General features: G+C 40.8%; 1 protein-coding gene across 1 annotated transcript in view; it reads left to right on the forward strand.

The window, feature by feature from the left end:
* KCNB2 (potassium voltage-gated channel subfamily B member 2) overlaps positions 1-3807 on the forward strand; it is a gene marked incomplete at both ends in the record, with an annotated part of 363190 nt that extends 359383 nt beyond the window's left edge. The window contains one exon of the mRNA XM_079722717.1: positions 1648-3807. Coding sequence (XP_079578843.1) covers positions 1648-3807 — 2160 coding nt within the window. The remainder of the gene's footprint in view (positions 1-1647) is intronic.
* Between the last annotated feature and the right edge of the window lie 22637 nt (positions 3808-26444).

Here is a 26444-nt window from a genome sequence, read left to right on the forward strand (position 1 = left end):
GTTATAGATAATTTTTTCACAGTCTCATGTTTACTGAGATGTGTGGCCTCAAGATATTTAATCATTGTCTACTGAATGCTGAATTTCTAAGTTAAACAGTGTCAGGATATTTTTCTCAGAGCTACAAATAATAATTGAGACCAGTGATACCTCTTGAAGTCATTGGCAAAGGTCAGATGAAACCAAGCCAGACCTAACCTAGGTAAGAGAGGTTTCCTACTTCACCAAGAATCATGTGTTCCAGACACACAATCTGTACTAAGCAAAGAAGTGCTTTATTCTGTTGCCCTCAAACCTTCATCTTCATGCTTTGCGTTATCAATCTAGAACACTGGGTTACAGTGAGGCAATCCCTGCTTAAGCTGTCTATACCCTGCATGGTTTTACAGATTTCCCATATACCTGTTCTTGGTCTTCGTCTTTCCAGACTGAGGTCCTGTTCATTTCAGCCTCTAACACTATGAGTAATTTTCATTTATTTAGTGATGTCTGTGTGCCAGGGAATCTTCACAACAGCCATGAAATAACTACGATTGTTGTCTTCATTCGACAGATCTGTAAACTGAGACATAGGTTAAGCAACTTGCCCAAAGTCACACAGTAAGTGATAAAGCCAAGCTCAGAGGTCAGAATGACTGACTCCAAAATTCAGTCACTGATCCTCTTTTTACTTCTTATTGAGCGCTTCCTCTCTCCTTCCACATCTGGTATGGTGCTGCTCTTCCTCTGCCCCACGGTGATCTCTGAACCGAGATCACCATGGACAATCTTCAAGTTCTTTGTTCTGGAACCTTTCTCGACGGAAAGAAGTGAGCTCATAATCCCCCTCTACCACCAGAGGCTGGCCAGAAGGCCACATAGCCCAGGATGGAGGCTCCCCGACTAGGTTCAGCCTTCAGTGCTCACCACACAAATCATACTTGTTCTATGGAAACATTGTTGTACTGAGGCCATATTATCTCTCCACGCCTAGGTCTGCATTCGCGTTTTTAGCTGTAGAATAAAACTTCTGGCAATCATGAATTTTTTCTAGCTAATATAACATGTATGGCAATTCATGTAAGGAAACATAAACTGGGTGGTTAAGAGAGAAAAATTACAAATAACTAAGAGAGGAGAGATGACTATTCCCCGAAAACTCTTCCAAAGGTGCCTAAGAACAATGGGCAACAGGGGGCTGGGGGGGAGAATGGATTTTTTTCAAATGGCTTAGACCCTAGAATTAAAAAGTATATTACATTAGGCTTCTTCTTATTATTGTTAATTTTTACTGAGAGTAGAGTTGCTTTACAATGTTGTGTTATTGTCTGCTGTACAGTAAAGTGAATCAGCTGTACATATATGTATAGCCTCTCTTTCTTGGATTTCCTTCCCATTTAAGTTACCACAGAGCATTGAGCAGAGTTCCCTGTGCTGTATAGAACGTTCTCATTAGTTATCTATTTTATACACATTAGGCTTCTAAGTGAAATGAACTCATAAAAAGTGAACGTATTTGTATGAGTTGGAGAATTTGGGGTTGTAAAGTTACCTTCTTGGAATACCTTTGAGCAAGACATGTCATTTAAAGAATGGTGAACCCATATGTCTCCTAGCTGCCTAAGCAACTAAGAGGCCTTGCTGACTTGACTTTCTTTTCTTTTCCAGATCTTGGCTATCGTGTCCATCTTGTTCATCGTACTCTCCACCATTGCCCTGTCTCTCAACACGCTACCAGAGCTGCAGGAGATGGATGAATTCGGACAGCCCAATGACAACCCCCAGCTAGCCCACGTGGAGGCCGTGTGTATCGCCTGGTTTACCATGGAGTACCTTTTACGTTTCCTGTCCTCACCAAATAAATGGAAGTTCTTTAAGGGCCCATTGAATGTTATCGACTTGCTGGCCATCTTGCCATATTATGTCACCATCTTCCTCACGGAGTCCAACAAGAGCGTGCTGCAGTTCCAGAACGTGAGGCGCGTGGTCCAGATCTTCCGAATCATGCGTATCCTCAGGATCCTGAAGCTCGCCAGACACTCGACGGGCCTGCAGTCCCTGGGTTTCACCCTCAGGCGGAGTTACAATGAACTGGGCTTGTTGATATTGTTCTTGGCCATGGGGATAATGATATTCTCCAGCCTGGTATTTTTTGCCGAGAAGGACGAAGATGCTACCAAGTTCACCAGCATCCCGGCCTCATTTTGGTGGGCCACCATCACCATGACCACTGTCGGCTACGGTGACATCTACCCAAAAACATTATTAGGGAAGATCGTGGGAGGCCTGTGCTGCATTGCGGGAGTTCTGGTGATCGCCCTTCCGATCCCAATCATTGTAAACAACTTTTCTGAGTTTTACAAGGAGCAGAAACGCCAGGAGAAGGCCATTAAAAGGAGAGAGGCTCTCGAGCGGGCCAAGAGGAATGGAAGCATTGTTTCTATGAACTTAAAAGACGCCTTTGCTCGCAGTATGGAACTGATAGACGTGGCCGTGGAGAAGACGGGAGAGTCGGCCAACACAAAAGACTCGACGGGGGATAACCGCCTCTCTCCAAGCCGGTGGAAGTGGGCCCGGAAGGCTCTGTCGGAAACAAGCTCCAACAAGTCTTACGAGAATACGTACCAGGAGGTCAGCCAAAAAGACTCCCACGAGCAGCTGAACAACACTTCTTCCTCCAGCCCGCAGCATCTGAGTGCCCAGAAACTGGAGATGCTGTACAACGAGATCACCAAGACGCAGCCTCACTCCCACCCAAATCCCGAGCGCCAGCAGCAGCCCGAGAGGCCGTCTGCGTACGAAGAAGAGATAGAGATGGAGGAGGTGATCTGCCCGCAGGAGCAGCTGGCCGTGGCGCAGGCCGAGGGCATCGTGGACATGAAGAGCACCTCCAGCATCGACAGCTTCACGAGCTGCGCCACCGACTTCACGGAGACCGAGAGGTCGCCCCTGCCGCCGCCCTCCGCTTGCCACCTGCAGATGAAGTTCCCACCCGACCTCGCCCGGATAGAGGAGCACCAAAGAGCCAGGGCCCCCCCATTCCTCACCCTAACCCGAGAGAAGGGGCCCGCGGCCAGGGACACCAGCCCGGAATACGCTCCAATCGATGTAACTGTGAAGCTCGACTCCAGCGGGTCCCAGGCTGGGCCCCACGGCCCCTTGCCGTCGGACAGCGCCGCCGAGAGCCCGAAGAGCTCGCTGAAAGGCAGCAACCCGGTCAAGTCCGGATCGCTCAAGGTGAACTTCAAGGACAACAGAGGCGGGGCCCCGCAGACCCCACCCAGCACGGCCAGGCCGCTGCCGGTCACCGCGGCCGACTTCCCACTCACCGCCCCGCAGCTCATCAGCACCATCCTCTTAGAAGAAACCCCCTCCCAGGGAGACAGACCCTTGCTGGGTGCCGAGGTTCCGGCACATTGTCAGGGACCCTCCAAAGGGCTGACGCCTCGGTTTCCCAAGCAGAAACTCTTCCCTTTCTCATCCAGAGAGAGGAGGAGCTTCACGGAAATAGACACGGGCGAAGACGATGATTTCTTAGAGCTCCAAGGGACCACGAGGCAGGACAAGCAGGCAGACTCCAACCCGAACTGCTTTGCAGATGAGCCTAGTGACGGAAGAGACCCTTTAAGAGAAGAGGCCTCTGTGGGCGCTTCCTCCCCACAGGACACAAGTCACAACTGTAGGCAAGACATTTACCATGCTGTGGCGGAAGTAAAAAAGGACAACAGTCAGGAAGGGTGCAAGATGGAAAACCACTTGTTTGCCCCAGAAATTCATTCCAACCCAGGAGACACAGGTTACTGTCCCACACGTGAAACCAGCATGTGACTAGTTACAAAGGCAATAATAAAAAACAAACAAACAAAAAAACTTGTTTCTTAAAAACGCGGTTAATAATGCCTGTGAACTAAAAAGTGGGAAGCCCCTCCCCCCCCAAAAAGTGCATAAAATGTTATTTTTGCATGGCATGAACAGTTTAGTTTAAGTACTGTTTAAATAAAGCATCAAGACTGCATTTTGTAACAAACAAACAAAAATGACTGAAGAACAGTGAACAAATAAAGAGCACTCTATTACGAACCGGTATTCTGCAATGTCTGACATTTTTGATCCTTTCATTTCAAATTGTAGACAGAGTTTCGACTTTGAGCTTTTCCGTTACAATGAATTTTAGAATTTGCACATGAAAGGATGAAATGTCATTGCATGAGTTCGTAATGGCCAGGCAAGGTGCTTTGAGCTTGCGAAATGGGTAACTTTGTAAATAACGGGGCTTGGGATGCAAGAAGTGTCAAGAACAGATGGAAAGGAGTTTCTGAGACACAGGCACCTCCTTCACAGCTACTGCCTGGAGGAGCTGTACAGACTTCTTGTTGTAAAATTGCAACCTTTTCTTAAAGCATCCCACATATCTTGCTTTGGGTTATAAAGCTCTTATAAGTACATCTGTTTAAAGGAATACAGTATTTTTATTGACTTGTGATATAACTCATAGGGTGCATTTTTCTTTTTTGCTTCTGCTTAGTTGTGGCATTTGTGGTTTTATTTATAAATCATGGAAATAGGCAAGATGTAATGACCAGATATCCAAAAACTTGGAATTGCAGTTTGAAATTTTGCCAATTATATATCACTAACATCATGGGGAAAAGTATGTATCATGCTACAGCCTATGACAGAAATGCATTTTTTAAAAACCTGAACATACTTAAAAGGTGATATTACACAACTAAACTTTTTTTTAATGGCCCTCCACTTTTGGAAAGCAGTTCTTTAAAAAAAAAAAAAGAAAGAAAGAAAGAAGGGGATTTCCCTGGTGGCACAGTGATTAAGGATCCGTCTGCCAATACGGGGAACGTGGGTTCAACCCCTGGTCCCAGAAGATCCCACATGCCGCAGAGCAACTAAGCCCATGCACCACAACTACTGAGCCCGGGCGCCTAGAGCCCATGCTCCGCAAGAAGAGAAGCCACTGCAATGAGAAGCCCACACACCGCAACGAAGAGTAGACCCCACTCGCCGCAACTAGAGAAAGCCCGCGTGCAGCAACGAAGACCCAACGCAGCCAAAAATAAATTAAATAAATAAAAAATTTTAAAAATGTATGTTGGCCATCTAAAGACGACTGTATTTTCCACTTGAATCCAACATAACCTTTTCTATCTAAAGATCTAAAGGTAGAATGTAGACATGCCAAAATGGGAATTCCAAAAAGTGACTTTTGGCAAACTAAAAGCAGCGTTATTTAAGTAAGACTGCCACCCCACCCACCTGTACCCCATAGATAGAGTTGGGTTTGGAAATGAGTTAATATAAAAAGAACCCTGGCCTGGGACTTCCCTGGTGCTCCAGTGGTTAAGACTCCACGCTTCCACTGCAGGGGGCACAGGGTTCCATCCCTGGTCGGGGAGCTAAGATCCCACATGCCGCATGGTGCGACCAAAAAAAAAACAAAACAAGAACCCTGGCCTGATAATGGGTCACCCAGTGAGGGGGGAAAGCACTGCCACCTGGGGAAGGCCACAAATGCCAGTAGCACCATCCAGTGATTGCAGCATCTAGAAACACCCCATGTTTCCAACGCCCCCAAGAGATGGAGGATTATCCTAGTTGAAAGCAATACTTCCAGCATTTTCAACTGAGAACAGTGAAATCCAGAGGAATTAGGATATTGCTAGTGATTGTTCTGTTAGTGAAGACTGTGCTAAAACCCAGGTCATTTGGATCCACTTTGCCTCACAGGAAATCAAGGCTCTAGCTCGATATGCAACTACCTGATGGGTGATCCTGGATGAGCCTTGAAAACCTCTCTTAGTTTCAGTTTTACCCCAATAAAAATCAAGACAAATTATTTCTAAGGTACCTTAAGACTGCAAATTCATATGATTCCTTGATCTCTCAGGAATGTGCAAGTTTGCCTCCGAATAATGCATTTTGTATGTGTGTGTGGGTGTGGATGTATAGTTCAGAGAAATAGGAAAATTCTGGGCCCAATTTAAAGCACAACTTTTTGTTTAAGGGAAAAAAATTCTACATTTTATTCTATTTTTAAAAGAAAAAAAAAAAAAACACCAGAAAAAGACAACCCAAATATTTAGAATCTAACTTAAGACTTTAAGGAGTAACATGTCTTTATTAACAAAATCTGATCATTATGTCTCAGATAAGAAAACAAGTTTTGATCTTAGCTGAAATCCAAGCAGCCCTACTGCTAAAAATAATTTTAAACATTTCTTTTTCACTGTGCTTATTAGAATTTCCTGATGGTTTTTATGTTTGTTTCAGAACACAAGCTTTAAGAGTTTATGGTCATTAATCATTGATATTTACATCACTCATACTTATTTCAGTGTCTAAAACTAAATGTTGCTCAGTTTTTGTAAATCTAGAGTGTCTGAATTTTCTATATATAGTTTTTCAAGTAAACAGATATATCTGCTGTTAGACAAATAGCAAATAAGTCATGAAAATTATTTTCTTTACATAGTCTCATGAAGCAGTTATTTTGTAATAACTGTAGTCATGAATCTGAAGTTTTTAAAAGTTATCTGATAGTTTACTAACGCCGACCTTTCTTATGTCCATTAGGCCTTTCACTGACAATCCTGCTCCAGAATGCTTAATGTTAGAAATCTTTCCTAGATAAGGAATTCTAGACATTCTCCCCAAAGGCATTCTCCCTAAAAACTTTTCCCCTTTAATATTTTTCTTAAGTTTTAAAGAATTTTCAAGAACCTCCTATGGAAAGTTTAACCTTCAATTCTTCTTAACCCCTCTGAGCCAGAAGTCTTCAGCTAGGAAAAAATAAAATAAAATCTCCTCTAAAAAAACCTTTGGGGCTTCCCTGGTGGCCCAGTGGTTGAGAGTCCACTTGCCGATGCAGGGGATACGGGTTCGTGCCCCAGTCCGGGAAGATCCCACATGCTGCAGAGCAGCTGGGCCCGTGAGCCATGGCCGCTGAGCCTGCGCGTCCGGAGCCTGTGCTCCGCAACGGGAGAGGCCACAACAGTGAGAGGCCCGCGCACCGCAAAAAACAAAAAAACAAAAAAACTTTGACTTTGTTGTTTCACAGGGAAGCACCTAGGGTTCCCAAAATGCACTTGAACAGTGCTTCCTTAACGTTTTCAATGAACTGCACCTAATACAGAGAATGAACATATTTGCCTGAACTGGTCTGGGAATAGACCAAGCACAAAGTTCTTGCAAAGTCTTATGTTTTCCATTAAAAAGTCATGAAAATGCTGCATTTTACTTCGTAACATATGTTTCAATATCAAAGAAATAATGTTTTCTCTTACTTACTGACTAGTAAAATGGATACTCTTTTAACTTCGAATACCTCTTTTGTACCCCCTGGAAAACACATCCCCACTTTGAGAAGCACTGCCTAAGTGGTGGGGACATAGGCTGTTTCCCTGAGGGGCCCTGGAGGTTTCTGCTGCTGGGAGAGCTTGCTCATTGTCACCTAGCTCAGTGACCAGATACAAATGTCGACAAGGAAAGACTGTTTGAATGAACTCAAAATAACACAGTCCCAGGCACTGTTAATTCAGTTCTGCTGGCTATCCTAACGGGTGTAAATTGCCACAAAATTGTTTTAGCTTAAAGCTTGAGATCGATCACAAGAGGATAGAAATGGGGGCACGGATATATGTCTTGAGTTGGGTCACAAATACAGGAGTGACACCCTGAATGCCTAGTGTTCACCTAATTAGTCTCTAAACATTTTCACTAGAAATTTCTCCACTCCGGCACAGCCAACAGCTTTGAATCAAGCATTTAGATCAAGCATTATCCTGATATGAACTAGATTTGGTAACAAGAAGAATACTGCCAAGCATCTGTTTCCATTAATTTCTGTCAAAACAGTCGCACTGGGCTTCCCTGGTGGCGCAGTGGTTGAGAGTCCGCCTGCTGATGCAGGGGACGCAGGTTCGTGCCCCGGTCTGGGAAGATCCCACATGCCGCGGAGTGGCTGGGCCCGTGAGCCATGGCCGCTGAGCCTGCGCTTCTGGAGCCTGTGCTCCGCAACAGGAGAGGCCACAACAGTGAGAGGCCCGCGTACCGCATAAAAAACAAAAACAAAAACAAAAACAAAAAAAAAACAGTCGCACTGTCACGTAGACATGAGGAAAGTCAACAATTCAACTATTTTCTCTTGAAATTTGCATAGAAAAAAAAAGCCTTATGTATGTAGAGTATTTTAAGAGTTTTTGATCATGCTTAATACTCATAACAGCCTTCTGAATCAGGCATTATTTATCAATAAAAGACCAGCGAGGTTAGGAATCTTGTTCAAGTTCACACTGGTCACTGGTGAATAGTAGAACAAGACCTCATCCACATCCTCTGGCTTCAAGTCCAGCATTCCAGTAAACAACAGGAAAATATGTTTAGTTAAGGAGGTTTTTTCTATTAATATTTAAAATTACGTAAATAAAAGCAGAGGTGCATTTATCGTCATGCAGTTTTCTTAAAGCAGCAGTGGATCATGCCAAATGGTAATGACTTGAGATAAATGATATTGACCATCTTTAGCACATATGTTTAAAAAAAGATTCTGGTTATAAGGTACACATTCCTGGGTCAAAGAGAAGAATTTATTACTCATGATGTAACATGAATACACATTAGGCAGAGGGCTGAAGGAAGCCACTTGATTTTCTACAAAAAAAAAGAACTTCAGAACTATTAATACTTCAAAGTTCAAAAATACTGTCTCATAGATTTTGATTGGCATTTCACTATTCATTCATTCAGTAAATACTAGGTGAGCACCCCTATATTCTACAGAAGGCATCGTGCTTGGTATTAGCGTACAGCCCCCAGCCTCCTGGAGCTTACTGCCTTGCCCATTTAAAACCAGGCAGAGAAAAAAAAATTTTTCATAATAAATAAAAATTTTAAAAATAAATAAAACCAGGCTGAAGATCATTTGGGTTACTGGAAAGTGTCTCTTCTGAGTATGAAAAAATTATTCATTTATCAAACCAGGGAAGCATATGACAGGAACAAGTGAAATTCTTTTCCAAAGAACTGTTTTCCTAAGAAATAGATGGACGGTATAAATGGAAGACTGGTACATAATTATTTTTGAATCACAGTTTAGATTTACATTTGAGATAACAAATTGTTAATCTGATTGAGTAAAGTTATGGGTTGTCTTCCCTTATTATCTGATAAGTTGAAAAATAATTTTTTAGTTAGATATATTGCTTTTCAAAATAGCTAATAACTATCACCAATAACTAGAGCAAAATTTGATGCCAGTTAAAAAAGACTCTAACAAATTTTATATTTTAATAGTGTGTTGATGGTTATTGGGTGAAAAACAAAACATTTTAATGTTTTTTCTTACTTCTTAATGACTATAGGCCACATGTCCGCAATATATCACTATTCTGTTTAGTCTTCTGAATTTCTAAATGGAAGATGTTTAAAATTCAGTAATTAGGGGCTTCCCTGGCTGTCCAGTGGTTAAGACTCTGCACTTCCACTTGTTGGGGAACTAAGATCCCGCATGCCGTGCAGTGTGGCCAATAAAAAATTTTTTTAGTAAATAAATAAAATTCAGTAATCAAAGGTTGCTTAACTTGACTCAAGGAATTTATTCACTTAGGTCCATGTGAATTTGAAAATATATTGAGAACTTTTCCACTGCCACTGTCCTCACCCAAACAGAACTAAAAAAAGAAAAAGGAGACTCTACAAAATCTAAGTAAAACAATGCAAACATTCAAAGGCCCATGTCATGCCCTAATAAGAAAGAGGAAAGGTCTCAATTCCAAAAACTTGGTGAACATTCTATATTATTGAAGTTACCACTCATTGGAATATAATGCTATTCTTTAGTGGCTCCAATTACCATTTCTTCTACTTGATGTCTTAAAACAGCCTGACTTAATTTCATAAATCTTATTTACCATTGCCATTAATGCATAATCTCTTCCTTATTAAGTCTGAAAGGGTTGTAGCCTATAAATATACATATAAATAAAGGAAGGTGAGGGATTATCTTCAGTAATAAGACAACCCAAGGCCAGCAAAAGATACAAATACCACCAAAACAAAGGAAGAAAGACTAAGAAATATGTCGGTAAACTAAACGTGTTTTTAAGCAGAGAAATTTATATCCGGCACATGTGTGTATATATATATATATATATATATATATATATATATATATATATATATATATATATATATATATTCTTGTATATAATTTAGACTAAATACTTATTAACATGAAATTTGCAATTGAGACCATACTTTCAACTTTAATCTCTCTCCTGAAGAAATGATTTCTTATTATCTAACAGATACTTCCATATTTCTGGGATAAAATATTTCATTCAACAAACATGTATTTTCTACCCTTTGCCAGAAATTAATTTACACACAGTTCATTCCCTCAGTTTTACAGTCTAGCAGAGATTTCATATTTAAAGAGATTATATTCCCAAGTGAAATCCAGCTCCACAGGGTGAGCTGGAAATAGTATGGCAATATGTTTGAGTTTGTTGCCTGAGAATTTCTGTTATCCACTTTTATTTTCTCTCAGACTCAAGTTATTTATTTTCATTCCTTAATCTAGAATCTGAATGACCACCACATAAGCTTTCTAAACATCCATGCATAAAATTATAGTAGCTGTCTGAAAGCTAGTGACAATTTCTTTCAATGTAGATATTGCCCACTTCAGCCAAAGGACATATGACTCTGGCAAAAATGATGTTGAAAATAATTGTTTTATACTCCCATAACTGTTCTCTTTGATTGTTTTTTAAATCCTAGCCTGTATGCTGTGGGAGAAGCCATCACTACCTGCTGGTGAGGAAAGCTTAATGCCAATCTGAGCCATATAGTTTATCTCCCATCCACTGTGGGTAATGCTGGCAAGTGATGTAGCTGAATAGCTTTTCTTTTAGTTATTTTTGCTCCATTTCAACCTAAAAAGACTTCAGATTGAATACCAAACAGACTTTCAGAATCAAGACTCAGGGAGATAGACACAAAATAGTGGCAACAGAGGTAAATACACAGATTCTGGAAGGATGTCAGGAGTCTGCCATCCTGCTTTTTAGTCTCTATGTTGAGTGCCCTCTAGTGGTCAGTTTGAGAGAAAGTGAAATTCTATTTGCCAAGAAAGGATGTTGTAAGGAGGATTTGAAAATTCTCTACCGTTTTCCACCTTCTATTACCCGTGCTTATAGTCAAAATCATAACTATGTCCCAGATATTTTTTTTTCAGTGATCATTTCTTGGTTTTCTTTTTCTTATTCCAAAATATCTGATAAAATTTTGCTGCCCTCTGCACAGCACTTTCAAAATAGTCCTACTTGCTGCCTCCAAATCAAAACAAAATCACCAGATTAGCTAAATATTTAGCAGTGTCCTAGGCTGCTCTCTGGATACACAGCAGTAAATGCTACTTTGACCTTTCTGCCAGTGGTGAAGAGATAAAGAGAACTCAAAGTGCTGACTTTTTTTTAAGAAAAACAAACCTGTGAAGACAAAGCTACAGTCTCCATTCTACTTGAAGATTACAAGTAGAACCTGAAATATCCCTGAATTGACCCTGGTGATAAAAACAGGTGGTTTCTAAACTTCCAAGCCATATCTGTGGGCACTGGCCAGAAATTCTATTACAGCCACTTCTGCCATCTTTAAACCAAGATGCTCCTAACATTCTTATTTGGAGTATATGGGTCAGGCTATGATTTTAACCTGCAGATTATACTCACATCATAATGTTTAATTGAAATTAGGAGGATTTTTGTAAAAAAAAAAAAAAAAAAAAAAAAAAAACAGATACGCAGAAGGTAATCTGTTCTAATCTTACCCAAATTACTTATCCAGCAAAATGTTACCACCACAATTAACAAATTTGTATATACTATGAAAATCTCACTAAAGAATTTGCAAAATCTTCCTATTTTTTTCAAAGCCAAAGAAATTAAAAAAGAAAAAAAATCCTGCAACTTACAAAACACTGGATTTATCATACAATAGCCAAGTTTCAAACTTATGCAATTTTAAAGAGGTATAATATTAAATCATTAAAAATTCAACAGTGAATGTATAAAAAAGGTTTATTAAGCAAATGTAAGGTACCATTAGCACACTGAAGCATTTTTAATAACCTTTCATTTAACTGCATAATGACTACGTCTGCTCTTAGCACCTTGCTTTCAATCCGGAAGCTTTTCTGTTTCATATTGTTTCTTGTGTGCCACCTTGCTTGCTTTGTTTTGTTTGAAGAAGTGAGGGTAAGTGGGAGAATGGGCTTCAAGGGGAAAGTTATTGGACAATTTACTAATATTATGTTCTGGGCCCTGGGGTGCAGAGTGGAAACCATTTGTGGAAGTGACTTGATCTTTTCACTCCCTTCCACCTTCTTTTCAAGTTTCATCCTCCTGGTTTGGAAACAGATTCTTTTGATCAAATCTCAGATGGTATCATCCAGATTCTTCATTTCTCTCCTGTCTGCAGTACCCAGTAGCAGTCTTTCCCTAGGATCTGCTTGGATATACAGGACTTCAGTGTCAAGTCAAGGGCAGGATCAAATGAGCCATTAGCAATAGCAACTTGGAGCCCAAAGTCAAGATCAGAAACCTTAGAGAAACCTGAGGACAAAGGAACTCTCTGCACCATGTCGTAATATGATTTGACCAACAAAGCAATGACACGATGTTTTCTCCTACTATTAACAAAAGAACAATAATTTTTGAAGTCTCTATTAATTTCTTGAACTTCAAAGGTAAATAACTAGGTTGATGAGAAAAGTGGTGCCCAACTCACTAAGTTATCACAAGATATCATTCTAAATGCAAACTTTCACTAAAATTTTGTGTGTAACCAATTAGTGTGTGTTTTCAGGGCAGTATACAAAAAGGAAAATACCAATATTACCCTTTTCATCATTTTCAATGGTAACAAACATTTTGATCAGGGAAAACTGATATTACTGTGGTAGTTTTTATATGGTTCTTGGCCAAAACCGTAATGGTGATTTAAACAAAATTTTAGCAAAAGATTATTAGGGGTGGACAAAAGGCCATATTGAAAAATAGTACTTTACTGTGAATCCAATGAGAAATAAGTCATATTTGGATTAAGATTTTTTTAAGTTTTTTATGTAAAACTATCTTAGATGGTCATTTGAAATTAATATTTCTCACCTTACTATAGATGAGCTTTTTAAAGACTATTATAAATTAAATGAGGTAGTATATAGTAAAGCACCTAGCACAGTACCTGAAGACAAATAGGAGGATTTTTATTTAAATATTCCAAAAGAAAGCGGCATTCAACTCACATTTGTGTGCTAATTACTTAGTTTTCTAAAATTCTTCTGTGGCTTCCTAAACAGTCAAAATTTTAAATGTGTGTCTGCGTGTAAATGTAGGTGTTTACTCACTGTTACCTTAAAATAGACAGCATTTTATTTGCTAAATTATATATATATATATATATATATATATATATATATGCCATGTGGCTTTAAAGACAGATTGACATTATTTGGATAACATCCAAATTATTTGGATAAATAACATACTTTGAACACTTGTGTAATGCAATTTTTTTTACCTGACAACCTTAGATTTTTAATGTTTAATAGACAAACATCAATTTCTTCTAGAGAAAAATCAGTTTCCTATAATTACTAAGACTTCAGAGATATTATACATTTGAAGAGCCTTTACACCATCCTTATTAGCACAAAATTAAATACTTAGTTATTATGTCAATATTAACATACCACTCCATTTTTTGCTTTAAATACATGTAGACTTAAGGATATATTTCACAAAGTAATTCAAAACTGAATTTTGTTCCAGATTTACAGTAATTGACTGTTTGCCAGATTAAACTTGAAAATGAGAGCAAAAACTTTCAGTATTAAAAGATTCTTCATTAAATTTTGGTTTTGGGATCTGGAGTATGGACCGTCATCATTTGTTTTATTTATTTTCTTATGTTCAAATCTTATTGACCAAGAAAGGTAACAGAGGAGGAGCATCGTTTTCTATTTCAAGTTATTTAAAATGCCAAGTCACAAAAATTTACCTAGAGCCCTTATTTCCTACGGGTGATGACCAAGGACTACATATAATGCAGCACACCTAGTCCTTACACTGATTAAATGTAACTACTACAACCAAATCAGGATGGTCACTGTGCAACCAGGGGATGCAACCAACTCGAACGTTCAAGACAGACTTACTTTGGGTAAATCTTCCACTGACTCTGCAAAGGAATTTCCAAGATATGCTAAAATTTCACCTTCAGAGTATCCAGTATTCATCACTGGTAAACTCAAAATGATACTCTGATTTTCACAAAGTTTTGTTTGCTTGGTTGGTTGGTTTTTGGTTTTCTTTTTGGTTTTTTGCCTAGTAATTTTATGAAAGCTTTAGTATAACATTACTTAGTTTGGAATTTCAGTCAATGTATTATGATGCTTAAAAAAATAATCCATGTTCTAAAGCGTAATTGCATGACAGTTTAGATCTCATTACTATTTAGTTATAGCTTAATGAATACTGTATTCCTACCTGTTTTCTCAAGAAATAAAGTTCCAAGCTTATTAAATAGTATTCAGATAAAGCATTACGCTGCCCAACCAGCTCACTAAATGTATTTATTACCTGTCTCTACGTAGCTTATGTAAAAACTCAGTGTCTACTGTTCATGTCTGATGCTTTTAAAAGCTACCAGCGTGATTGTCTCATCTTATTATGTCAGCACACTATGTTACGGTATCACGTATGTAAACCATGGTACAAAAGTAACTGTATACTGCTTGCTCAACATCTAGCCCAAAAACAGTTCTGAGGCAGTGCAATAACGCCTTTAGTTAAAACAGCTCACTATTTGAATCATTTCGATCTGTGCATTCTTTACCATAAATACTGAAGTCGTGTTTTTTAACTGTCTTTCCAGGCTCATAATAAAAACCTCTACATCATATCTACATAGTCTAAATATGTCGAGTAATTTAGTTTTAAGAAGTGTTGTCTGTTAATAAACTAAAGAAAAATAGCTGCTGATTTTTCCAGATAAGTGCTTAATTTATTTCCCATTGCCAATGTAGACCTGCCTTAAATGGTTTCTTTCACCACAATTTTGTGTAAAATAAAAGGAGGAGAGTGTGGTGAAGGCTGACCTGCTGACATTAGCTCTTTTCACTAGTCAAAGGATATACGTTCCTCAGAAGTGACACATTTAGTGAAGTCCGATTGTCAAGTATACATTATTTTCATTTTTGTCTTCAAAAGCTAACGTTGGATATCTACAAAATTAACATATATAGACTTTCAAAGACTAATGTTTTTGGGGGGAGGTGGGTCTAAGAGGGAGGAAGAGGTGGTAAGGAGATGGATGAAGGGAGAGAGAAGGGGAAAGAAAAAAAGAAAACCTAATAGAGAAAGGCAAATCTCCAAATGAGTTAAGTAGGGGAAACGGAAGTTTACGATGCACATTGTTTTGAAACGTTGATTGGCTTTTGGGAAGGTTATAGTGTGTGTGTGTGTGTGTGTGTGTGTGTGTGTGTGTGTGTGTGTGTGTGTGTGTGTTCGTGTGTGTGTGTGCATGTGTATGTGTGCGTGTGTGTGTGTGTGGACATGAGTGTGTTTGGAATCAGGAGGGAAGCCTGAACTATCTTCTGGTTTTGTGGTTAACTAGAGTCATGTATCATTAAAAACTAATGTGTCTTAACTCCCCAAACTCATTAGTTTAATGTTAGAATTATCTTCTGGTTAAACTCAGGACAACTCTGTGAATATTCACAAAGTAATTTTATGAAAACTTATGGTGAAACTATAAAACTATCAGTAATTAATGCACATAAAAAGCCTTGCTGGGAATAATCGTGGGTGATTTCCCTATAAAACAGGTTGATAAACAACCTGATTCTTCTCAAGTTGTAGAGATTTTAATAGTTTCTATTAAGTCCCTAAAATCTCCCAGATTAAAAACACTCAAAACTATTTTTAAAACCTAAGGAATATTGAGTGTCAGAAATTCAAACCTAAATAATAGTTCTTAAAATTGCTGTATACGTTAAATAATACAATTTCATATTTCTAAGTTACATAGGGTATTAGATTTATAGGGACCGTCGCATGAAGCATCACTCTCTTTTATTAACTTTAATGTTTTAGAGGGTTTTCATACTATCTATGAATGCTCTGAATGCCACAGGGGGAAAGAAGCACAATCAGTATTTTATTTTTGAAGATTTCGCAGTTGGGTTATCCTGTCCAGTCCACACACATAATAGCATTAGCATTTCATCTTATACTATATTGAAATATTTTTAATATAAACTCTCACTAGAAGCCAGAGCTTATGTATGCATAGGTGGTAAGTCTTGTCTAGTCTCATTCATCTGCCTCAACATACTTTATTTCATTCTATTTGCAAACAAAATGTTTCGATTTCTGTTTTGTAAAGAGGATACGACGTAGCATACTCGTGTTTGTTCAGCTGTCCATCGGCACCGTTAATACAATGCCTTTCTCTCCCATTTAATGGTGTTTGTTTCAGTGTCCCCATGTCTGCTGCATTTTAACTCCATAAAAAGAAAATGTGATTTTGTATTAGTAGTTTTGCTGATCAACTCAATATTTCTGCATCAGTCAGCATCCTTATATGCATGTAGTAGTCTGTACAATTGTTCCACATCAAAATACTTGTTTACTTTGTGTCAAAATGTCTATAAAATTGCTGGCATTGTTCTCCATTCCAGTCTGGTAGAGTAAGCAAGATAGAAAATAAATGTGTAAATGAATCATCTGTGTCATTTCAGTTCTCTGCATGAAGCCACTTCACATCAAGCATGGCATACATGCCCGCCACCCAGCAGTCTATGGTTTCTTGACACCTCATTACTGACTATTGAGACAAGAAAGTGTAGGATAAAACTGCTAAGTCTGGGAAAAAATAAAGTTGGATCCGTTGCCATTGAGTACTCTCCTTTTCAAATGAATCCTTTTAGACAGCCTACAGATACATCCCTCTGTTTCTATTTTTTTAAAAATTCAATGTACACCACCTTACCAAAACTCTGGGGTGAGATCATCAAAGAATTTTGAGACAGTCCCCCACTACCATTCCTAAAACCAAGTCAGGAGAGTCCTTGTCGAATAAATCAAGTCTTGACTCCTGACCCCAGGGCCAGCTTCCTGGATGGCTGTGTGACCCATGCAGTTACACAGAGGTGCAGGTACTTAGAAGAACCCTGCATTTAATCTAATGCCCTGCTGTCACCATCTTGAAATCCTGAATAATTGTTGAATGAAGAATCCAGTATTTTCATTTTTCATTAGACCCCATAAATTATATAGCCAGTCCTGCCTGACCAGGGAGGCAAATGCTAAGACTGCCAGTTGAGTCAGGCTCTCCAAGGCAAGAGGTGAACAGATAATGAGGAGAGAGGCTTATTTATTTAATTATCTCTTACGTAGCACCACGTGCCAAGTCCTATACATATTTACTCATTTAATTCTCATACTACTAGTACTATTAACATCCCCATTTTACAGAAGAGGAAACTGAGGCACAGAGAAGTTAAGTAGCTTGCCGACTGTCACACAGCTCGTAAAGCCGGGATGTGAACCCAGGCGGCTCGGCTGCAGAGTTTGGATGCCTGACCATTTAGGCCAATGCCAGCTCCTGTTTTGCAATGCTGCCTCTCCATCGAAGAAAATGTCCTCATTGTGTTTGTTAATAGAGTGTGGGAGACATGCATTACAGTCTTTACCTGACAGATCTTTCCTTAATAGTCTAAACGTTTCAAGGATGACACCTCCTGAGAAATTCCAAGTCTCCACAGCAACACTTCCCTGCTCTTCATGCCAAGGACACTTGCCTGAGTTAAATTATTAAGAGATGGCTATTACTATTAAGAGAAATGTCGCCAGCGTATTTGTGACCCAACACAGCTATGGCTACAGAGTGCCTGGTCTCTGTACACCTAAATCCTGCCCTGAAGACAGAGGGGAAAGGAATGACAAGGAGAACCGGCTGGACTTGGGCTCGATGACACTTTCCTCCATTTGCTTCCTCCATTTGCTCCCTCCCTAACGCAGATACCACCACCATCTTCCCAAAGCAAGAGGGCCCCATCCTGGTTGTCATTTCATTTAAAAGAGGAAGAAGGGCTTCCCTGGTGGCGCAGTGGTTGAGAGTCTGCCTGCTGATGCAGGGGACGCGGGTTCGTGCCCAGGTCCGGGAGAATCCCACATGCCGTGGAGTGGCTGGGCCCGTGAGCCATGGCCGCTGAGCCTGCGCGTCTGGAACCTGTGCTCCGCAACGGGAGAGACCACAGCAGTGAGAGGCCCGCATACCGCAAAAAAAAAAAAAGAGGAAGAAGCACATAAAAGATGCATTTTTATGGACATAAGAGGTTGGGGCTGGTGCTACAGAGAAATTCAGTGCTGGATTCTGAGAATTAGACAAGAAGCAACGTGTTCACCAATCAATCTGCAAGAGTCCTTCCCTCTGGGCTAAAGTTCAAGGTCCAAAGCTGTGGATAAGGAAAGAGGGCTCCCCCAAAGCCTGCTGTACCCACACTCCTCCAGGCTTACCTGTGCCACCCAGGAGTGGTCCTTCCAATCCAAAGGTCCATAGGCTTCTCTGGTCATCCCAGATGGCCGGCAGCCCCCAGGGTAAGGGCCATCTAACCCCCAGGGAAGGAAGTATAAATCTTCTGCCACATCAGCTTCTCCATCTCATCCACCACACTCTATTTCCCAAACTCTACTTTTCTGAAAGTTCAGGAGACTCAAGGCTAAGAGAGAAAATAATGAGGAGAAGTCAGGGGACGAGCCACCCATTCCTAGAATTCCATCTATCTCACAAGAACTGGAATAGAAGCAGCCTTCATCTCCTCCCCCTTGCTGCCCTAGTTGAATGCTACATTCTCACCCCTTTGCTATGGTCCCTTCTTTCTGCTCCAGTGCACCCTATTCAAGCTCCACCCTCAGCCTTAGAAAAATAAATCCTGCAGTGCATGATTTGGGCCACAAAAATGATGGAGGTGGGAGGGGGCCTAATAGCGTGGCATCTACCCTGAGCCAACTAAAAAAGATTCTTTTCCCCCTTCTCCATCTTTTCCCGTGTTCAAACTCATGGAAACAGATGGGTTTAACAGTGTGACTCAGGCGGCTGCAGAATAGCAGAGACAGCGCTGGGGCCAAAACTGAGCACGTTCCCTACTCCAGCTCCAGGGTTTTCATTTCTCAACCCTTTATGCCTCCTCTGAAAGCTTTCTAAGATTATAAAGCTCCCTGGAAAGAACTTTAGAGCTCAAATTGCAAAGTGGGCATCAACCCTAATCAGGGCAAAATTTTATGTGGAAGCCTCTGATTCCATTGGCTGAAACACTGCGACACCTCACCTGACTTTGAATTTTGTCATGCCTCACATGCAAATGAAACCAGAGAGACGCCAGGAAGCATCGGCACAAAGTTTGAAATATCGGAACTCATCACAGTGCTCAAGGTTGTAACAAGGCACAGGGTTTAATTCTGATCTCTATAACTCACAGATAACCTTCAGAGCAGAGACACCATGACCACTCTGGCCAAAGTGAAAAAAAAAAAAAAAAAAAGGAGAGATGAAAGAGGGCTAAAAAATACAGGGGAAGAATCTGAAAAAGAATGGATATATGTATATGTATAACTGAATCACTTTGCTGTACACCTGAAACTAATACAACTGTAGTATATAGTAAATCAACTATACTCCAATAAAAAATAAAAGTTTAAAAAAAAAAAAAGGAAGAAAGAGGCCTGATCTGAGAAACAGCACTATGTACAAGGAAAAAAAACATTTTTTAATTATACCACCACACTGGAAGACAGGAATAACACCCACGTGATAACATAAATATTCTGTTGAGTGATTTTTATAATAGTCAATATTTAAGTGTTCAATACATATTGTGTCTTTCTGCGCTAGGCACTGTGCTAAGTACCAGAGACCCAAGACTAATAAGAGGGGATCCCTGCCCCCAAAGAGCTTGCAGACATCATCAGGGGGGTGACAAACAGCTGGCACCAATACAGCCATTCCTTCCAACCCCCTGCCCTCCCCCATGTCAACAATTAATCATGCATTCCTTTCCAGTGAGCCAGGATAGAACACCCAAGTCAACCACCACCAGGCAGGCAGAGCAGATAATCCCAAAATTACTTCATGCTCCTTTATCACCAGACAGACAAAGACCCTGATGTCTCATTCTACAGTGATGGTCATGATAACTGTTATCATGGCAGCAAACATATTTGGAGAGCCTATTATGTGCCATACCCTGTTCTAGAGCTTTATATGCGCTACCTCCTTCCATTTCATTTCCCTAAAGTGGTTGGTTAACAGAAATTTTATGTGGTCATCACTGAAGACTCATTGAAAAGAAACAGGAATAAACTCCAGTATGAGGAAATTAGATGTCCTTCAGACGAATTTTCCACAAGTGATAGATGTTTCACATTAGCGATAATGAGAGAGCTGGTGAGATCTGCTTCCCAGGATGTCTTCAGAATTAGGATAGATTCTCACACGGCTCTGATGAGAAGTTCAAACCTGTCTGAATGAAGAAGGACAAACCAGATGACCTTTCGGTGCTCTTTTTATTTCCAGGATTCTATAATTTGTGGTGCTCCAGAATCAAATTTATTTTTTTTGCTAAAGTCTGTGGTAAATCGTATTCATTAAATTGTCTCCACATCCACTTAGCACGGATGACAAATTGGCAAAGGGAGGGGGAGGCAAGCAATTTGCAAAAACATATTTTTAAACTTCTATTAATCACATATCTACAAATCTTGTTTGGAGAATTACTCTCAAAAATACCTCAAGGCGGGCTTCCCTGGTGGCACAGTGGTTGAGAATCCACCTGCCAAGGCAGGGGACACGGGTTCAAGCCCTGGTCCAGGAAGATCCCACATGCCGTGGAGCAACTAAGCCCGTGTGCCACAACTACTGAACCTGCGCTCTACAGCCCACGAGACAGAACTATTGAGCCCACGTGCTACAACTACCAAAGCCCACGCTCCTAGAGCCCGTGCTCCGCAACAAGAGAAGCCACCACAATGAGAAGCCCGCACACTGCAATGAAGAGTAGCAACTAGAGAAAGCCCACGCGCAGCAACGAAGACCAAATGCAGCCAAAAATAAATAAATAAAATAAACAAATTTATTTAAAAAAAAAACAATACCTCAAGGCAAGTGCTAGACATGATGCAAAGGTAAACTCCTGGAAACTCACACAAAGGAATCACTGCAACATGTGTGAATAAATTAATTTGTGGCAAAATGCCTTATTTTAGGACAAATGTAATTTCGTGAACATTTACTAATTGTAGAAACCAGCTGATTTCAAAATTCCAGTGTTTTAAAAAAGAAAAACAATGAATAACATTAGTAAAATCAATGAATAACAATGAATGACAAACAAGAAGCTAGAAAAGCAGTTTACAAATTATCAAGATCATTATCAAATCAAGAAATACAGCAGGAAAAAAGATATAGAGTTTTCTGCCTTTTCACTGATAGAATTTTCAGTCTTTATTTCTTCCTTTTTCCATTTGCACGGCATTTTGGAAAAATCACCAGGGGGACTTCCTTGGTGGCGCAGTGGTTAAGAATCTGCCTGCTGATTCAGGGGACACAGGTTCGAGCCCTGATCCGGGAAGATCCCACACGCCGCGGAGCAACTAAGCCCGTGCACTGCAACTACTGAGCCTGCGCTCTAGAGCCTGACAGCAACAACTAGTGAGCCCATGCGCCACAACTACTGAAGCCCACACACCTAGAGCCTGTGCTCCGCAACAAGAGAAGCCACCTCAATGAGAAGCCCACACACCACAATGAAGAGTAGCCCCCGCTCACCACAACTAGAGAAAGCCCACACGTAGCAACAAAGACCCAACGCAGCCAAAAATATTAAAAAAAAAAAAAAAAAGGTGATTGTAATGATATGTCTTGGTCAAGGGTACACAGTTGAGGTTTCAAGTCGTGGTATGGTATTTCCAGTTACTGGTTTAATTGTGCCTGTAGATTGTTGTCACCCAAGTCATTATAAATAAATTTCATTAAAAAAGAAAGAAAGAAACTGAGCTTTGGAAGCAAGAATACTATTTTAATAATTTAGATAAGGAATGAGGGTCTGAAATATGACCCAACAGGACTCAAAAGGAATGAAAAGAATAAATGGTACTTTAGAGAATTGCATTTCATATGCATTGTGTGCTGTTGTTTCCATTTGGACACTTTGTATCACAAAAAAAAGGAAAAAAGTTCACATTAGCTTAAAGAATAAAAGGAACCTATTGGTTCAGAATTTGAAAACTCCGGTGCCAGTAATAACTTCAAGTGTGGCCTGTCCCGTGACTCAGGCCATGTGACCACAGCCGAGAAGCCCTGCATCCTGCTGCTCTGCCATCGGTGGGGACAGCTTCATCCCTCATCACCTCACCAAGCTCTAGCAACTCTAGGCTCTCCCCTCATCACTGAATTACAGCTGCCTCAGTTTCAGGCTTCACGTCCTTGAACAACTTTGTGACTCTCTTTAGGAAAAATAAGAAAAGCAAAATTACGTGCAAAGGAGAATACTTTTTGATTGCAAAAGGAAATCACAACAAACTACAAATGTTAAAAGCTGACAAATACCAAAATATTACAAAATTAGCAGCATACTTTATTATTGGTTAACTGCCTGATACACACCTAGGATATCTTCTTTCTACACTTTAGGCTACATAATCTTTGAACATCTCTGCATGTGATGATTTTGTAATATTTTCTTTTCTTTTTTTATTTTTGACTGCACCCCATGGTCCACGGGATCATAGTTCCCCAACCAGGCCCTCAGCAGTGAGAGTGCAGAGCCCTAACCACTGGACTGCCAAGGAACACCCTGTCATATTTTCTGTGGAGAATATAGGAATTAATTTAGTCCTTCTCCTATTAGGATCAATTTTAAAATTTTACTATTATTATTTCCAGCTTATAAAAGACTTTTTTTTCCGTACCATTTCACAACTTCTTTCTGGAAATGCCCCTTTTGCAAATTCCTCCATAGTTTCTTGCGTAGGTAGCACTTCCTATCCCACAGAAAGCACAGTCCTTTGACCCTGCTAGTCACGGCCTCCATTGGCCAGTACTGAAGCAGCTGGTCCTCGGCCACCCCAGCTTTGGTTCACACACCCAAGCAGAGAGTAGAACAGCCTCTTGGTCAGCAACTTCTTCTTGGTGTCATAGTTAGGGTCTGCGTGTGCAACAAGTTCTACCATGACCTGTGTGAATGTGGTTATTACCAGCCCCAGGACTACCACCAGCACTGCAGTAATGTTATGAAATACCCCCAAAATCGTAGTGGCTGAAATTACAAGTATTTATGTTTTTTCACTCATGCATCCACAGAGGAATTGGGGTGGTTATGACTCAGGCAATGATTCTAGGTTTAGACTCATTCCACATCTATCTCATTCTGGGGCTGAGTGGCTACCCAGGGCTCATTATTCTCATGGTGGATGGCAGAAGTGAAAGGGGGCTAGCCAAACCCTGCAAGTGCACTTAAAGCCTCAGGTAGGACAAGCCATACATTAAATTTGTTATATCATGGGTGAAGGTGGTCGTATGACCAAGCCAAAAATCAGTTGAGAAAGAAGATATATTCTGTCCAAGGAAAAATCATGGCAAGCACAAGGAGGGAAAGAAGAATCATGAACCAAAAACACCCTCTACCAGACTCTTCCCTCTTGGGCACAAATGATTCATTCTTATCCAGCACAGAAAATATCCTCACTCTCCACCAAGACACTCCAAAATTTAATCCAATCATTGCATCAGGTCCATAATCTCATGATATTCATCAGGTCCAGCTGCAGCTCTACTTGATCTGGAGACTATGAACTAAAAAGCAAGTTAGGTGCCCGTGCACATCCATCATAGAGTAGCAGAACAGGGGTAGGATAACTGCAATAAACACTGCCATTCAGAAAGGGGAAGAATGATAGGCGTACAGCAAATGCTGGTCCAAAGACATTTTGAAATCCTTTGGGACAATTTTTGCAAGTTCTCTGCTGTAGAGATAGGATATACTATTTGATTAGGTTCTGGTCCTCCTCCCTGGGAATACCTCTCTACAGCTCTCCAGTCTACTGTTTTCCATGAACATGATTCTACATTTCAAATAAAATCAGTTTTTTTAGGGAGAATTTTGGATCTCTCTTTCCTTTGGCCTTCCTCCTCCCTGGGGCAAACTCTCTGAGCCACTGCTCTGGGCACTGGTGAGCTGGTAGCCTCTGGTCTTCTTGGGTTACCTCTCCTGGTGTGGAATCTCTGCCCTCGAAGTATCCTGGGGTGAGGGCTGACTCACTTGCGGTAGAGCCTCCATCCCATGGGTAGGGGCTAGGTGAAGGAACCCCAGATGTCTCAGCCATACTCACCAAGAATTTAGCCTCTTTGACTCAACTTGAAGATGAGAAATGCTGGTGTCATGCCCCTCCTAGTGAGATATGGTTTCCCTTGACTGGGAGCTCAGGAGAGAGGGAGTCCTACATTCTTGGCTGGAGTGGAGCTTCGAGCTGAACTGGCAGGGGAGGGAGGGAGTAAACATGTAATGGTTGACACATCAGAGACTGTCCTTATTCTTAGCAAGTTTCAGTACATTTTCTTGAATAAATGTTTCTTCATTGACTGTATGGACAATTTCCAGAAACTTTAAGTGGTTATTTTAAAATAGTTTCCACCAGCTTTCCTTGAATGGGTCTATGGAGCTGCTTATACTGTCATCCCAGAAACAGCCCCCAAGAATCATTTTACATCTTGAACAATCACAGACTCCTTTAGGCTAATGATACATATAGCAGCAGACCTCTCTCTAAATTTTGTCGTGTGTGTGTGTGTGTGTGTGTTTTAGTGTGTTCAATTCCAGTCAACTCTAAGAATATTCTTTGAAAGATGCATCTCTCCATAATTTCAGGTACTTTGGGCATATCTAGCTTTCACAGGACCATGCCCTTGGTCTTATTTCTAGAACCACTTTTTGTCCTGCCAAAAAGACTTTTCAAAAATCTTAACAGGGCTTCCCTGGTGGCGCAGTGGTTGAGAGTCCGCCTGCCGATGCAGGGGACACGGGTTCGTGCCCCGGTCTGGGAAGATCCCACATGCCGCGGAGCGGCTGGGCCCATGAGCCATGGCCGCTGGGCCTGTGCATCCAGAGACTGTGCTCCGCCACAGCAGTGAGAGGCCCGCGTACTGAAAGAAAAAAAAAAAAAAAAATCTTAACAGAGGGTATGGTGGCCACACTTTAATGTGGTTATTGCACTGAGATGGAGTCTTGTAAGCCTTTCTAATTCAAAGAATTTTTCCATCTTATCTTTTATTTCTTGGAGATTAAAAGAATTTCCATTTTTCCACTTTGCACATTTCAGAATTTCTGGGTTCTCTATAGCTCTATCAATTCTGCTTGCAAACTAGCTAGCTCTTTTCTGAGCTCATCTCTTTCTTGTGGCACCTTCTCAAATGTGGCTGTTATAAGCAGTTCTTGACATCAAGGTTCTATCTTGACACCTTACCCGGTGCCATGAGTTCATTTGATACATTTTTCTTTCCCATTATCCTATGCAACAGTTTTATCAAATGTTTCTCCACTATATAACATGCGTTACCATTTTTCCAACCTCCTATCTTTGCTGTTCACTGCATGGCCTCATAGCCAGTGCCACATAGAGTGTTAAGGCAGCACCCTAATACTGATACCAGCAAATGTACCACTCTTGGTTTGGTTAAGAAAATTGTGTGACTGGAAACTATTACAGGAATCAAACAATTTAATAGAGGTATTAGAGCACACCCACTGTGGGAAGGGCAAGAGAAATGAAAGGCGAGAAGTTTGCAACCTGATGCCAAAGCAAACAGTTCTCACATTTCACCAGGAAACTGTGACAACCGCTGGGTTTCTCTGAGGAAGCTTCCACCAACTCTCTCAGTCTGCAGCAGTGAAATGTATATCCCTGAGAAGAATGAAAAGCTGCCGTGCTCATCCACAAAGACCTCACAAGAAGGATGACCTCTCCTCCCGCAACCTGCTAAATCTCATACAAGTTCCTCTCCCTGGCAAGTTCGAACCCAGGACCACACAGGGAAGAAGATTCTGGGAAGTGCAGTTCTTGGTAGAGTAGACCTTGGAAGAGGTGGTTGAAAACAGCCCGTCCAGCACGGAAAGTGAGCCCCAGTCTAGAGCAGCAGGCCATGCCTTTTGTAGGTAGCTGGGTCTGCTGCTTCCTACCCAAGTCCCTGGAGGAGAACATGAGCCTTGGAAGAAGGAACTGATACCAACTGGGAGGGGCCCTGAGGTTTTAGTTTCGTGAACTTTGTGATAAAGGAGCCTCTGGGATTCCTGGCCCTGGCCAATAATGAGTTCATAAGCCAAACATGTTAGTGTG

The sequence above is a fragment of the Hyperoodon ampullatus genome (genome assembly GCF_949752795.1).
Source record: "Hyperoodon ampullatus genome assembly, chromosome: 17".
Lineage (NCBI taxonomy): Eukaryota > Metazoa > Chordata > Mammalia > Artiodactyla > Ziphiidae > Hyperoodon > Hyperoodon ampullatus.